The 14,896-nt window shown below is 56.4% G+C and overlaps 1 protein-coding gene across 1 annotated transcript; it reads right to left on the bottom strand.

Annotated features, from left to right (window-relative positions):
• Positions 1-6,230: 6,230 nt before the first annotated feature.
• Positions 6,231-14,359, bottom strand: LOC102859857 (chromosome unknown open reading frame, human C2orf54). Its single transcript, XM_006893428.1, has 5 exons — positions 13,870-14,359; positions 9,680-9,905; positions 8,695-8,848; positions 7,077-7,433; positions 6,231-6,323 (listed from the first exon to the last, which is right to left on the bottom strand). Exons 1-5 carry the CDS (start codon positions 14,357-14,359, stop codon positions 6,231-6,233), a joined length of 1,320 nt encoding a protein of 439 aa, XP_006893490.1.
• Positions 14,360-14,896: the final 537 nt, after the last annotated feature.

The raw sequence follows: 14,896 nt of genomic DNA, 5'->3' as shown, positions 1-14,896 counted from the left end.
GGACATCACACAGGAAGCACTCAGAAGATTATTTACAAGGCAGGAGAAAGAGAACAGGCCAGTGTGCTTGTCAGAGGAGACTGAACCTCTAGGACCTGCTCTAGACAGAACCTTCCTCCAGACAGAACCCTCCTCTAGATAGAACCCTCCACTAGACAGAATCCTCTCTAGATAGAACCCTCCTCTAGAGTGTGGGGCAGCTCTAGGACCTCCTCCAGAATGTGGAGCAAGGAAAGTCAGTGAGAGAAATGACATCATAAAAGAGCTGAATAGAGGATTTCAAAGGGTGGTATGAGAAGCTCAAGGAAAGTATTGGAATAAAATATGCAAAAGTGAAATGTCAAGTTAGGAAACAAAAGGGAAGAACATCCTTGACATTTCTCAAGCTGAAAAACACAAAGTAAATATTTAAGCCTAAAGTTGTAATATTAATTCATCAACAACCTATGTTTTGCAGATGACACAACCTTGCTTGCCAAAACTGAGGAGGATCTGAAGGGTTTGCTATGGAAGGTCAAAGGCTGCAGTCTTCCATATGGATTGATATTCAACATCAAGAAAACAAAGATTCTCACCACTGGGCCAGTTGGAAGCACCATGATAAATGGAGAAGAGGTTGAGGTTGTTAACAATTTCAGCTTGCTCGGTTCCACAATCAACAGTCTTGACACCAGCACTCAGGAAATCAAAAGACAATTGCTTTGGGAAAGTCTGCTGTCAAGGATAATTCCAGAGTGCTGAAGATCAATGATGTCACAGTTTAGAGACTAAGGTGCACCTGATTCAGGCCATGATCTTCACAATTACTTGCTATGCATCAGAGAGCTGGACAATGACTAAGGATGACAGAAGAATTGTTGGCTTTGTGTTGTTGTGCTGGGGAAGAGTAGTAAACATACCATAGACTGCCAAGAAAACAGAGGCATGTCCTGGAGAGAGTGAAACCAGGCTGCCCATTAGAGGAAGGATTTTGAGATTCCAGCACATACTTTGGGCACGTGGCCAGGAGAAGGACATCATGCTTGGAAGGGTGGAGGGTCAGCACATGAGGGAAAGGCCACATATGAGATGTATTGGCACAGGGGCTGGGGCTTTAGGGGCAAGTGTGTTGAAGACAGTGAGATTGGCTCAGATAGAGCAGGTTTCATAGGGTCGATGAGTCGTAGTCAACTCGACAGCACATAACAACATGGGCAAGATCATTGAGCCATTCTAGGAAGCAGCATATGATTAAGATAATGCTGAAGGAAGAAGTCCAAGCTGCATTGAAGGATGGGGGTGGGGGATAATGGCCTAGGAATTGATAGAATACCAGTTGAGGAGCTTCAGGAAACAGACACACCTCGCACATGCTCACCAGTCTTCACTAACAAATAAAGAAAACCTGGCTGACTGACTGGAAGAGATAGGTATTCCGTCCTGAAAGAACGCAATCCAACAGAGGAGTAGAAATTATCATATAGTCTCATTAATATCGCATACAGGTAAAATCTTGCTAAAGAACATTTTTATAAATGGCTTCATCAACAGAGAATTGCCAGAAATTCAAGCTGGATTCAGAAGAGGCCTTGGCACAAGAAATATCACTGCTGATGTCAGATGAACTTTGGCAGAAAGCAGACACCAGAAATGGTTTACTTGTGCTTTGATTATGCAAAGCCATTCTAATATGTGTGGTTATAGCTGTTATGTGCCGTCAAGTTGCCTATAACTCATAACGACTCTATGAACATCGGCTCTGGGCCTTGACCTGTCCTGAGCCAGCCTCACGTCTGTGACACACATGACCCCATTGCTACAGTCACTGAGTCAATCCATCGTGTGAGGTCTTTGCTGACTCCTCCACCTTTATAAGTATGGAGTGGTCCCTCCAGACAACATGTCCACAGTATGAGACAGAGTTTTACCATCTTTGCCTCCAAGGAGCAGGCAGGTTTCACCCTCTCCAGCACAGACCTCTTTGTTCTCTTGTCAGCCCATGGAACGTTCAATACTCTTCTCCTGCACCACAACTCAATGGCATCAACTCTTCTGGCATCTTCAGTCATTGTCCAGCTCTCAGATGCAGAGCAAATGATTAAAAATGACATGGCAACTTTCTTGAACATTAATTTTTTAAAAAAGAATTTTATTTTTTTTTAAAAAAAGGGCATGGCTTGAATCAGGTGCACCTCGGTCTTAGATATGGTAAGAAGTGAACCCCGCTGACACCGCACTGTGCCTTTGGACAGTTTTTGAAGGTGCCAGTCATAATCCCTCCAAATATTTCTTTGGCTCCCTTGTCTCTTCCATTTCCAATACTATCTTAGTCACCCTAACAGGCTGCCCCTCCTTGCCCCGTCTTCTGCATCTCTGTCAGCCCCTGGTCATTGACTGTGTTCAGCTGTGTCTGATTTCTCCCCTGCTGCTCAGAATCTCCTGTCCAGCTCATCTAAAAGCTTCACTTCTAGTATTGCTTGTTTATTCTTTCAAGCATCGATATTTCAAAGCATCTACAGTTTCCACTTCTCCCTGTGTGCTTTCTACCCTCTGGAGTCCTTTTCAGCACCTTCCTCAGAGTTACTTTTGAGCTCCGGTTCCAGTCTTCCCAGATTCCTTCACCTTGGCTCTCTCTGGCTTTATTTACGCTCCTGACCTTGAGTCACATTTCTGTGGGTTTGTGGTGTCTGGCCCTAGGCAGCTAGCCTGTGACTTGAGGGAGAGGCACCAGATGTGACAGAAGGCAGCTCAGCCATGGTTCATACCACGTCTGACCTGCTTGACGTGGAGCATGTCGCCTGCTGCACCTCCCGCTCTCGACCTTGTGACCCTGTGACACCAGGTCATGATAGATGGCTCATCTCAAATAGTCTCTCAGTGTCTCAGGCCAAGGGCTCAGTGTCATACCAGAGGCTGCCTTTGAACAAGAAATAGCTCTATCCTAAGGGTCAGCCTTGCTCTGAAACCCTGGGATCAGCACACTGTGGGGATGGCTTTCTCTGCCATGGCTACCACAGAGCCATGGTGTGTGGTGGCAGGAGTCGGTTCGAGCCCACTCACATACTGGGCCAACACAAAACTAACAGCCCTCCGAGCCTCCCACTTACTGGGCGCTCCTTCATGAGGAGTACGCAGCCTCCGTCCTTGTTCTTGTAGGTGGGCAAGGCAGCTCTGCTCAGCTGCCCTGACGTACACCCCAGAGCAGTGTTTTGAAGAACAAAGATGCATTACCCCACAGTTCCAGAGACTACAAGTTTAAGGTCAGGATGCTGGCTCTAGGGAAAGGCTCTCGAGTTCGGGATGGGTCCTCAGGCTCAGCTCCTGCCGCCCTGGCTCCTTGGTGATCACACGTGCTGTTTGTCTGTCTGCCTTCCCTTTGCACTGGCTGGTCCCTGGTCACCTGGTACCTGGAAAGTGGGAAGATCAGGAAACTGCACTGCTCTGGTCCCTTAACATAAAAAACAAACCCCTGTTCGCACACAGAGCCCTGGCACAGGACTGAGGACTGTGCCTCGCTTTGGGGAGGACAGAGCTCCTGTCCTCATCTCCCAGGTGTGACACACCCATGGCATGGAGTCTGACGCGTTCTTCCTTGTCACTGGCTCCCAGTGTCAGGCAGCTCACCGCTCCCACTTTGGTTACGTGTCTCTCACCTTCACAACAGTGTTACACAGTACATGCTTCCCAGGCCTAGTCAGTGCCCGGAAGCCTGTGCGGGGACAGCAAGGGGATTAGCACCCCTTGGGGTAAGAGTGTGAATGTATGTTGTGACCTGTTCCAATGATGCAAGGCGTCCTCTGACCCTCCTGCTGATGGAAACAGCAAAGCATGCGGCCACAGAGCCACATCCGGGGCAGGGCTGCTGGTCCTACACAGATCCACACCCAGGAAAAGCCCTGCCACTCTGGTTAGCACTCAGTCAAGCTTCTGAATGCACACACCACCAGATGGCCGGCCAGTCTCTGTGGCAGTTGCACGATGCTGCAGCACTGGGCTGGGTGCCTCCCTGAGGGGGGTTCTGGCATGGACGGACAGTCTCAAGGTCTTCCCTTTGGGACCAAGCCTTTTCTATTCCTGAGCTCTGACAGCCTCATCGTTAAGGAGCTGTGGGGCTAACCCAAGGCCACAGCCCCTTGGGGCAAGTGGCACAATCTCCACCTGACCATTTACAGCTTGCAACCTGGCTGGAGGACCAGTTTCTGTGGGTTCCAACTCGACAGCAGTGAGTTTGAGACTGACTCAGGACAGGGCACAGCTCAGAGCTGCTCTGCATAGGGCTGCTCTGAGTCATGGTTGACCAGTGGTACACAACAACATGGCCATGTCTGTGTTCTCTGCATCAGTGAAATGCCCATGTTGTTGTTAGGGGTAATCTAGTTGCCTCCAACTTGTGATGGCCCCACACACAACCCAGCCACACACTGGCCTGCCACACCATCCTCCCAGTTGCTGATTGAGCCCAATGTCACAGGCTCTATGCCAGCCCAGCCCAGCAAGGTCTCACTCCTTTCAGTGGCCCTCTGCCAAGCACGATGTCCTTTTCCAGGGACTGGCAGTCCCTATTACTTCCTATGCATCTGAACTTGGACAATGAGTAAGGAACACCAAAGAAAAATCAACGCCTGTGGGTTGTCCTGTTAGGAAAGAGGACTGATGGTCCTAGGCACTGGCAAAACCCAAGCCAGTCTATCTTGGAGGAAGTACAAGCAGAAGGCTCCTTAGATGACGCTGAAACTCGCTCTCACATACTTCGGACATGCGGTCAGGAGGGTCCAGTCCATGGAAGAAGACCTCGTGCTGAGAAAGGTGATGGGTCAGAGGAAATGAGGAGGTGGAGTGACACAGCAACAGTATGTAGTGCCTTCAAGGGAGTAGATTGACCCAGTAACTGTAACAATGTAGGGCTTTCAAGGAGGTGGATTGACCCAGTAACTATAACATGTAGCGCCTTCAAGGAGGTGGAGTGACAGTAACTGTTACAATGTAGCCGCCTTTAAGAAGGTGGAGTGACACAGTTACTGTCACAATGTGGCACCTTCAAGGGACTAGATGGACCCAGTAACTGTAACAATGTAGCGCTTTCAAGAAGGTGGAGTGACAGTGACTAACAATGCAGCATGAGAAGCTGGGATAAAGGTGCAGGATAGGGCAAGGTTCTGACTCATTCACAGAATTGCTATGAGATGCAGTGGATTGGACTGCACTTAACAACAACAGTAACAGGTCCAAAATAGATGACAGGAAGGCAGGCTTATGGGTCAGATTTGCACCAAGACTTTCATTTCCACTAGGCCCCACTCCAAGGAGAGACAGAGTAACCTGATGGCTTTTGTGTCCCTGTGCCAGCCTCAGTTCAGGCTCTGAGTCAACCCCACAAGAATCCAGGCATGCCCTTTGTATGTGGCTATGATGCCACATGGCCACAGTTGTTTGGCCTGCGAGGCTCGGGGTGCTGCTGCTGTGAGCATCTCCTGGCATTGCAGGCTCTGTGCCAGGAGCCCTGTAAGTCAGGAGAGATGTCACAGAGAGGCCTGAGCAGATGGAGACCAGAACTGTCTACTGGATTACAGTCCGGGCCATGTGGACCTTATGTACAGGCTGCTCACTGGAGTGGGGGGCTGTCAAGAGCACATGGATGGAGGGGATAGCACCGGATGCCAGAGGACAGGCCTCCCAACACAGCAGGAGGGAAGACAGGACCAGCTACCAGTCAGGCCAGCACTGAGCAGGGAAGGGAAGCAGGGACAGGCAGACTGGCACAAGCTATGGATGTCCCCTTCTGTGGATTGGTCAGAACTCCGAGGAGGAGGCAGGTCTGTCTTCACACAAGCCTTTTCTACCTGGCTCCAAGTGAGAATACTTCCAGGCAGATGCAGAGGGGTCACCACCTGAGTGTGTGCACTGCTGAGGTTTATTCAGATCAAGTCTCTGCTGTTATCTGCAGGTGTGCAGTGAGAAGGCAGGTGGGCACTGGCTTTTCAGTCTTGAGACTGTCACCATTGGGGACCACCTGGCACCTCATGTGACATCACAGGTAGCCCAGGAGGAGTCCCTTTACCCCCAGACAAGGTGACAGCAGGGAGGATCCACTGTCCTGTGCCCAGACAATCAGGAGGCCATGCCCTGGGCAGCCTGCTCATGGTCTCGGGGTCAGGTCCCCTCTACCACCCACCCCCTTTCCCAAAGTGAAATCCTGCCTTTCCTCAAGTGTCCTGGAGCCCCTTAGAGTTCTGCAGGTACAGGGGTTCTACTCAGCTCTCCTCGCTGCCCAGGGCCTTGGTCTTCCGGAAGATGCTCTGCATGGCTGCAATCCGGTCTTTATCCTGGATATTGAAGACCTGGAACTGTGGCCAGGAGAGAAGGGACAGAGACAGCTGAGAGCCTGCCCCTCATCAATGACCCAGGGCAGGACAACTTGTGCCCACCACCCTGGAATCCCATCTCAGGATCATCGGACCTTTCTCCACACAGTAGACCAAACTCAGACCAGATCCTCTCCTGAAGTGACATTCCTCACTGTCGGGGCCCCTGAGGACAGAGTGACCTCTTGAGAGGACCACTGAAGGCCTACTAGCCATCAACCCTCCCCAAGGCACAGCCAGGGCCACCAACCCCCAGCCCTCCCCCAACATCCCAAGAACACTCGGGTTTAGAAGAGCCTACCTCTCCTGTAAACCCATACCCCAATAACCTTCACCCCTCCTCCCCCTCCCAACACTCCAAGGATGCCCAGGTCTGCTGAGACCCTGTCCCTCCTACTGTCATACCCTTCACAACCCCCTAAGGATGCCCAGGTCTGCTAAGACCGTGGGGGTCTTGAGCTGGGAACTCCTGACTGAAGGTCTTGATTAGGCAATTCTGGACCTAGAGGTTATTCCTAATGATGTGAGTCCTGGCCTGGAGGCAACTCTTGACCATGGAGGTCCTGATCTGGGGGGACTCTTGACCTGGAGGAGACTCCTGGTCTGGGGTTCCTCCTGACCATGGGGGTCTAGGCCTAGAGCATCCTGACCTAAGGCATCCAGACCAGTGTGGTGCTGGACCAGGCTCTGCCCACTGAGGGATCTGACTCCCATGGCCCCACCAGCAGCCCCCACCTTGTCCAGCAGGACATCGAAGTATGCAGTGACCCAGTAGGCTGAGTCACTAGCAGGCAGCTGCAGCAGGGCCTTGATGCCATTGTCGATGCGGGGGGGCGGGCTGCTGCCCAGGTGAGTGACGTGGATGCGCAGTGAGGCCTCAGGCTGGCTGGCAAAGCGCTCCACACGCTGGTACAGGGCGCCCAGGTCCAGGCCGCTGAACCGCAGCAGATTCTGCCCCGGCCACAGGAAGTGCGGCAGGTTCCTGGTGGCCAGGCAGCAGAGCAGCACCACCAGCAGACGGTACACAGCACCTTCCAGGTCTGCCCAATCCTCAGGGGCTGGGAAGAACACCGAGGCCCACAGCAGCACCATCTGCGGGGCCAGGGCCGGTCAGCGAGGGCCGGTCAGCGAGGGCCGGTCAGCAAGGGCCGGTCAGCGAGGGCCGTATTAGTGCCCCCACACCCCTCTGCCCACCTGCCCCACCTACTGGCACCCCACCTACACTCCAACTACACCCCACCTCTGCACACCTCCACCCACCTCTCTGCACTCTGCCTCTGCCCACCTGTACCCCACCTACACCCGACACCTGCCCAGTGTACCCCACCTAAACCCCACTTCTCCCCATCTACACCCACCTGTCTGCACTCTACCCCTGCCCACCTGTACCCCACCTATACCCCACCTCTGCTCACCTGCCCCCACCTCTCTGTACCCCTCCTCCACCCACCTGTACCCCACCTATGTTCCACCTGTACCCCACCTCCACCCACCTGTCTGCATCCCACCCCTGCCCACCTATACCCCACTTACAACTCACCTTCACCCACCTATCTGCACTTCACCTCCACCCACCTGTACCCCACCTATACCCCATCTCTGCCCACCTGCCCCACCTCTCTGTATCCCTCCTCTACCCAGCTGTACCCCTCTATGTTTTATCTGTACCCTATGTCCACCCACCTGTCTGCACCCCACCTCTGCCCATCTGTACCCCACCTTGGACACCCTGGGCAGCACCTTTCTCCCTGCCTCCTGTCCTTCCCATCCTCAGTCTTTGTCTAGCCCCTTCCCCACTTGTCCTGGCCCTAGGCTCTGCACCCCCGCCTGACTGATGATGTCTCTCTACCCCTGCGCGTCCCCTCATGCGCTGCAGCCCAAGTCTAGGCCGGTCCAACCACGGCTGCCCAGCCTCTTATGCTCTCAGCTCCCACCAGTCTCCACGTGGCTCTTCACACATCCTCCCGGGAGCTCCTCCTGCCCCTGCAGCCTGGCCAAAGGCCCTTCTGGTGGCATCATCCCAGCCCTGGTCTGTGTGCATGGGGATGCTGGAGCTCAGCCAAGCCTCTGAAAGTTGCAGGGTGCCTTCCCTGGCTGCCCTGGACATCTCCGCCCCTCCAGTCTGAGCCTAGATCACCCTTCCTGTCCCTGTGCCCTCGCATAACCCCACACCCCCACCCCTGAGCGGAGGAGCAGAGGAGAGTGGATGGAGGTGAGTGCCCAACCCAGAGGGCTGACAGGAGGACCACACAGCCCTCCATAGTCCCAACCCAGGAGGGCGAGAGGCAGTCTCTCAGCCCTAGCCTGCAGGACAAGCAGGGCACAGGGCTGGGTGAGTGGCCTGCATACCCACCTTCAGGTGGTGGAAGGTCAGGCCTGCACTCTGGCCCTCGTCCCGCCAGCTGTCGTGGTTGACCCGGTCCAGGATGCAAAGTCCGTCCAAGCGGTGGCCAGGGAACGTGCCCAGAGCACTCAGCAGCCGAGACAGCAGGTGGTCAGTGGAGACCCTGAAACACAGGCTGTAGTGAGCCTCCCCGGCATCAGGGTCCTCCACGCCCTACGTTGCTATGAGGGCCACTCGGTCCAGCAGCAGCTGTGACATTGGACTCCACCACCTCTGGGGCACACCTGTGCCTAGTCCAACTTAGGGATGAAAGGTCAGGTTCCTGGCCTCAGGACACTGGGACCGCAGAGGTCAGACCTCCTCATGCCCCCTCAGGCCCCCTCAGGACAGACAGTAAGGTAGTCACAGACGCAGTTCCTCCCTTCCCTCCCCCTGCCCCTTTTCTGTCTTGGACACTGGGGTCCCATTGCCCTGTGGGCAGGCCTCAGGAACAGAGAGGAGGGGCTGCTGGCTCCAGGCTAGGAGGCAGGGGAGCTTTCCCCAACACTTCAGATGGGGAGACCCTCGTGGAGAGGGGAATGCTCATCTGTGAATGTTGGCCGAGCGAGGTTCTGGGATGCCCCTGACCTAGGAGACCTGTAGGGACCTGACCCTGCCTGTCCTTTCCTCCTCACTGCTCTCCCCCCAGAGAGGAAGGGAGGGGGTGTGAGACCTCCTAGTGTACCTCTCGACATGGGTCTCTGGGCACAGGGTCTACCACTCCTCTTTTCATGATCCACCCCTGTTCAGGGGCTCAGTGGCAGGTGGCCTCCCTCCCTTTTCAGAGTAGAGGAATGCTGGGCCTGTGGGGCTTCATCCTCAGGACCCCAATCTACTTAGGATACAGCTGGCCCAGGGGTGGGTGGCACAGACACACAGGCACACAGGCCTGCCCAAGGAGAAACCCTGGTACAGCCTAATCACCCAAAGACTGAACACATGAGCCCTGTCCTACCTCCAGAGCTGGGCACTGGCTGGCACCAGGTCCACGCCCAGGCCCAGGATCCTCTCCAGACTGCCCGCAGGGAAGCCGGTCACCAGCGAGGCCCACTCGGGGGTGGATAGCCTGTGTCTCCTTCTTACCACAGGCACCACATTGAAGCGGATTGTCCTCCAGCCACTGGACACCAGCAGGGACAGGTGGAGCTCCTCCTCCTGCAGGCTGGACGCATTCAGGGAGCCTGCACAGAGCAGACACTGAACCTTTCCCACCGGGACATGGAGCATGGCTTCCTGTAGCCCTCTGCCCTCCACTGGAGGCCTCCACCTGCAGACAGCTGCACCTCTCCTCCCCTCCTCTGTTCCTGCCTGGGTGCCTGCACCACCTCTCTGGACGCACGTCCTCCCTCCCTACACACCTGAGTCCTCCCTCCCTACACACCTGAGTCCTCCCTCCCTACACACCTGAGTCCTCCCTCCCTACACACCTGAATCCTCCCTCCCTCCACACCTGAGTCTTCCCTCCCTCCACACTTATGTCCTCCCTCCCTCTATGCCTGTGTCTCCGCTCCCCACCTCTGTCCTCTCTCCATGCACACCAGAGTCTTCACTCCCTCCCCACCTCTGTCCTCCTTCCTTTCACTTCTATCCTCCCTTCCTCCCCACCTCTGTCCTCCCTCCATACACACCGGAGTCTTTCCTCCCTGCACACCTCTGTCCTGCTTTGCTGCACTCCTGTCCTCCCCCTTCACACCTGTCTCCTCCCTCCATGAACACCTGTGTCCCCCCTGAGGAGGTCCCACCCTCGGTGGCAGCCTGAGAAATTACTGGTGTCACTTATTCTCAGTCCCCTGCCCATAAGGAAGCCTGTCTCCCAGCAAGACAAACGTGGTCCCCACCCAGGCCTCTGCCCCTCCTCAAGTGCCACTCTCCCCAGCTGAGCCAAGTGGCACCACTCCATCCTGCCTGGACATACTGCATGGCCCCCACTCAGCCTACCTAGCACCCACTATGCCCTCTGAGTGGCCCTGAGAGGCTGGGAAAAGCACTTATGCACCTGAGTGTCTGGGTTCTGGGCAGAGACCAAGTGGGAACGCCCCTTCGGGTCTGGTCACATTCCTCACACTCTGGTGAGGCAGGCCCCTCAGGGCAGTCAAGGTCCCTGAGGTCACAGGTAAGGAGGAGCAGCTCTGTGGGTGGGTGTGGATGGGCTTTGCCAGCACCTGTGCCTGTCACACTTCTGCCTTCTTGGCCCCTCTTCTACATGGCCTTGCCTTCTCCACCTGAGGTGGGCTGGACATAGCCTCAGAGGATGGGCAGGGCTGTGCCCTCCATATTCCACTAAACATGGCCCCTTCACTCAAAGCACTGACTGGAATTTCTCTCACACATGAGTGTACACTTATGTCACCAGAATGTCCCTTCTTAAATCACTGTGTCCATCTGCGCAGCCCGCAATGTTGAGTAGTCCTCCTGCCCACAGCGATCAGGGCATTTCCCAGACGGTCTCAACCCAGAGCCCTGGAAGCAGAATAGCTCATCAGCACAAAGTGCTGGGCAGTGTCTGGGGGCTTCAGTTGGGGGGACAGCTAGTATTGCCTAGAGTTCATCCCTGACCCAAGACCCAGGAGCCACTGAAACCCTGGTAACCATGTGGCCCCAGGACCCAGCCAGGCTCAGGGAGTCCTCACTCTGCATGTTGTGTGTCTCCTTCCTGCCTGGGGGCTGGGATGTGAGGCCACCACTGTGGTGACCACAGGAAGGACCTCCTAGGGAAGAACCAAGGAGTGGCAGGACCCCCAGTCTCTGCCCTCTGCACACTAAAGGGCCCTCAGACCTACTGGAGGGCAGGGCCCATGCTCCCAGATGCTGGAGGTGCCCAGCTGTGCCCCAACATGAATGTGCCCTCAGCCCTGCCAGAGGGTCCACAATCCCTAAGGCTGGAGGTGCCCAACTGCCCCCCAACATCAGGGGTCCTCAGCCCTGCTGCACTTTGGAATCTACACTCCCAGAAGCTGGTGGCAAGCAGCAGCCCCTTGCAGATACTCCTTGATGCTGGGCCACCTTGTGCCGCATAGTCAGAAGTTTGACCTGCCCTCTTAGGACCAGTGCTTGACAGCTGAGAGGCTCCAGCACCTCTTCAGTGAACTTGCCCTCAGTGGAAGGGTAGGGGACCCCATACTGGGCACCTGATACTCCTGCCTTCCCAAGACCATGTCCTCTCCTAGCCACCATCACCTCTGCTCAGTCCAGGGGTGGTGCCCTTGGCCTCACCTGGCAGAACAGCCTGAGCCCGTTCCCGTGGCTAATGCCTCCCTCTGAGCCCCATGTCAGTCAGGAACAATGTGGGGAATTTCCACACACTCAGCATGGTTTCCTGGCTGCCAGTGTGCATCTCTCAGAATGAGAGGGGCTGGAGTGGAGAGGGGCACTGGCAGACTGGATGGCACTAGATGCTCACCCCAACAGTAGTCCTGTCCCCAGGTGTGGGGGCGGACCTGCCCCAGGTGGATTTGTCCCCAAGTGGAGAGGTGCCTTTGTCTCCAGGTGGCTATGTCTCTAGGCTGTGTGGTTCCACTGGGAACACAGCTAGGTGGGAAGACAGACTGTAGACACAGTCCTGCCTGGCCACCAGCATTAATTACAGGCTCAGAAGATGACCAGACAAGGTGCCGCGGCACAGGGGGCCATGGGGGCAAGAGCCAGACACCTAATGACAGACCTGTTGTCCTTCGGACTGCTCATTATGCCCTGGGGGACCTGGCACCTGGCCCAAGGCAGGTGTCTTATGGCTATGCAGGTGTCCTGGCCACCGCCACAGGAGTGCAGCCAAGGGTGATTCCTGGATCCAGGGGTCCTGCTACTGATGGGTGCCCGGAAGACAGAAGATCTTCTCAGTCCCCCTCAGCATTCCAGCCAGGTGTCCCAGAGCTGTGCCTGACACCCACCCCCAGGACATGCGCAGGAGGAGAGAGCAGTCCTGGGGTCCAGCTGACTGAGGCCTCAACCCTGTGCCACTGGCAGCCTGACGCCAGCTCAGGGAGCCCTGGGCAGGAGACACCTGCGAGTGCTAAGCAGCCTCAGATGCTGGAGCCTCAGGTGAGCCAATGCCAGGGCAGATGCCTGCTACTGGAGGCAACAAACCCTCGGGCAGAGCGGCAGCTAGCATATGCGGGGCCCCTCTAAGGGATGCAGACACCCCCTGTGTTCCCAGGTCCTGCCAGGACAGTCTACCATCTCAGCCCTGTCACCACCCAGGTCCGCACTGTGCAGGCCCTGCACAATAGCTCTTCTGCAGAAGCTCTGCCGTCCCAGGACACCTCCACCCCAGTCACATCAGCAGGGCCTGGGGGGAGGGGTCAAGGCAAAGCCCCCAGCCCTGGGCTTACTCTGCACCCACACACAATCAGCAGAGTGACCACCGGGGGAAGCAGATATGCACTCACTCACACATATTTATTCATATGCACAAGCTCATACCTGCTACACGTGTGTGCATGACCACATACATACACATATTCACCCCCACATGTGCACACTGTCTCCTCAACCCAGGACAAAGTGACCAGCTGCAGAAGTGGGGTCACATGTCAGAATGGGAGCACTGGGCTGTGACCAGAGGTGAGGAGGTAGTTGTGGGCTGTGACTGGATAGACATTCCCCTGTGCAGAGCCGTGCCAAGGACCTCGTCAAGGAAACCAGCTGGAAACCAGAGCACTGGCCATGAAGTTCCTTGTTTAAAAAGTCATCCCCATTAGATTTTTATCCCCAAAATCACTATGTGAGAATTATATTCATAAAAGGCATCACTTACGTCAGATGTATATAGAGCTGGGAGTATTCAGAAGGATGTCTCCCTACTAATGTGCACCCAGGCATGTACCCCACGCTCTCCAGCCTTGTGCACACACACGTGCACCCAGGCATGTACCCCGAGCTCTCCCAGCCTGTGCGCACACACAATGACCACACACATGTCCACCCAGGCACGTACCCCGAGCTCTCCCAGCCTGTGCGCAGACACAAGGACCACACACACCTGTACGCAGGTGTGTACCCCGAACTACCCAACCCTGTGCACACATACACACGCATAAACACGAACATCTTCAGCACTCGTGTACCGCACCGGTTCTGAGCAGTCACCCTCACACTGCGATCACACAGGCGTGCGCACAGACACAGGCACGCAAGAGGCCCCGCTACCTGGAGCAATGACATTGTGATGCTTGCAGTGCACGATGGCCGCCACCAGGAGGTCCCGGAGGACGCTCAGGACCTTGCTGGGCGCAATGTGGCCACAGCACTGGGAGTCAGCGTCGCTCTCTGGGGAGGCACTGAAGACGTCTTCCGAAGTCCACCGCTCCAGGCCTGCGCCTTCCGTGGGGACGCCCAGGCGGCAGCTCGCGGGGCCATCGGCAGGCTGCATACTGGCCGGCTCCTCAATCAGGAGCGCCTCAGCATCCAGCCCCAGGGGCACCTCCAGGTGCACTGGCTCCTCGGAGGAGCGTAGCGCGAATTGGAAGGCCCCCAGGTCGCGAGAATAGTCGACGAGAAAGCGGGGGTCCATGGCGTGCACGTGCTCCAGCACCGTGAGCACCACGTCCTCCGCACGCTGGAAGTCCTGGGCCCGGGGCGCCGCGCGGGACTGCACCGCCTGCAGGTAGTGGTGCCAGAGGGGCAGCTGCACGGCCATGGCGCCGGGAGGGCGCTCCGCACAGCGGGAGCGGCAGGTGGAGGCGGACGAGCAGACTCAGGGTGTGCGCAGGCGGGCGGACCGAGGCGCACCTGCAGGCAGGAACCAGTGGACAAACCCTGGAAAGGGCGAACCTTGGAGAGGGCAGGTGGGCGGACGAGGCGCGCCGGTGCGAGCGGGGCTGCAGCAGCGGCTGCGCGGACCAGGTCCAGGTGTGGGCGCGGGAGGGGAGGGCGGGCGGCTAAATAGCTGAGCGGGCCCGGCCTTTGAAGAGGGTGAGTCAGTCCCCAGCAATTGGGAACGTCACAGCCTCCATGACCAGGCCCCTCCCTCCTCTCCTGGCACCACACTGCGCCCTCCACTCCAAAAGGACCTCCGGGGCCCTCCCTCCCAGGTCCATCCTCCGTGGGACTGCCCTTGGAGCCAGCGGAAGTCCTCCCTCGTGTCCCCTGAAGCGGGGCTCTGTGTCGTGGGGTCCAAGCAGCCTCCATCCCGCGAGGTGGACGGAAACACGCTGCTCGCCCATCGCTCCGATAG

Source organism: Elephantulus edwardii, unplaced genomic scaffold (genome assembly GCF_000299155.1).
Source record: "Elephantulus edwardii isolate Elephantulus edwardi_28Jun2011 unplaced genomic scaffold, EleEdw1.0 scaffold00127, whole genome shotgun sequence".
Lineage (NCBI taxonomy): Eukaryota > Metazoa > Chordata > Mammalia > Macroscelidea > Macroscelididae > Elephantulus > Elephantulus edwardii.
Note: the sequence above shows the minus strand (reverse complement) of the source record. Positions and strands in the feature narration are given on the sequence as shown.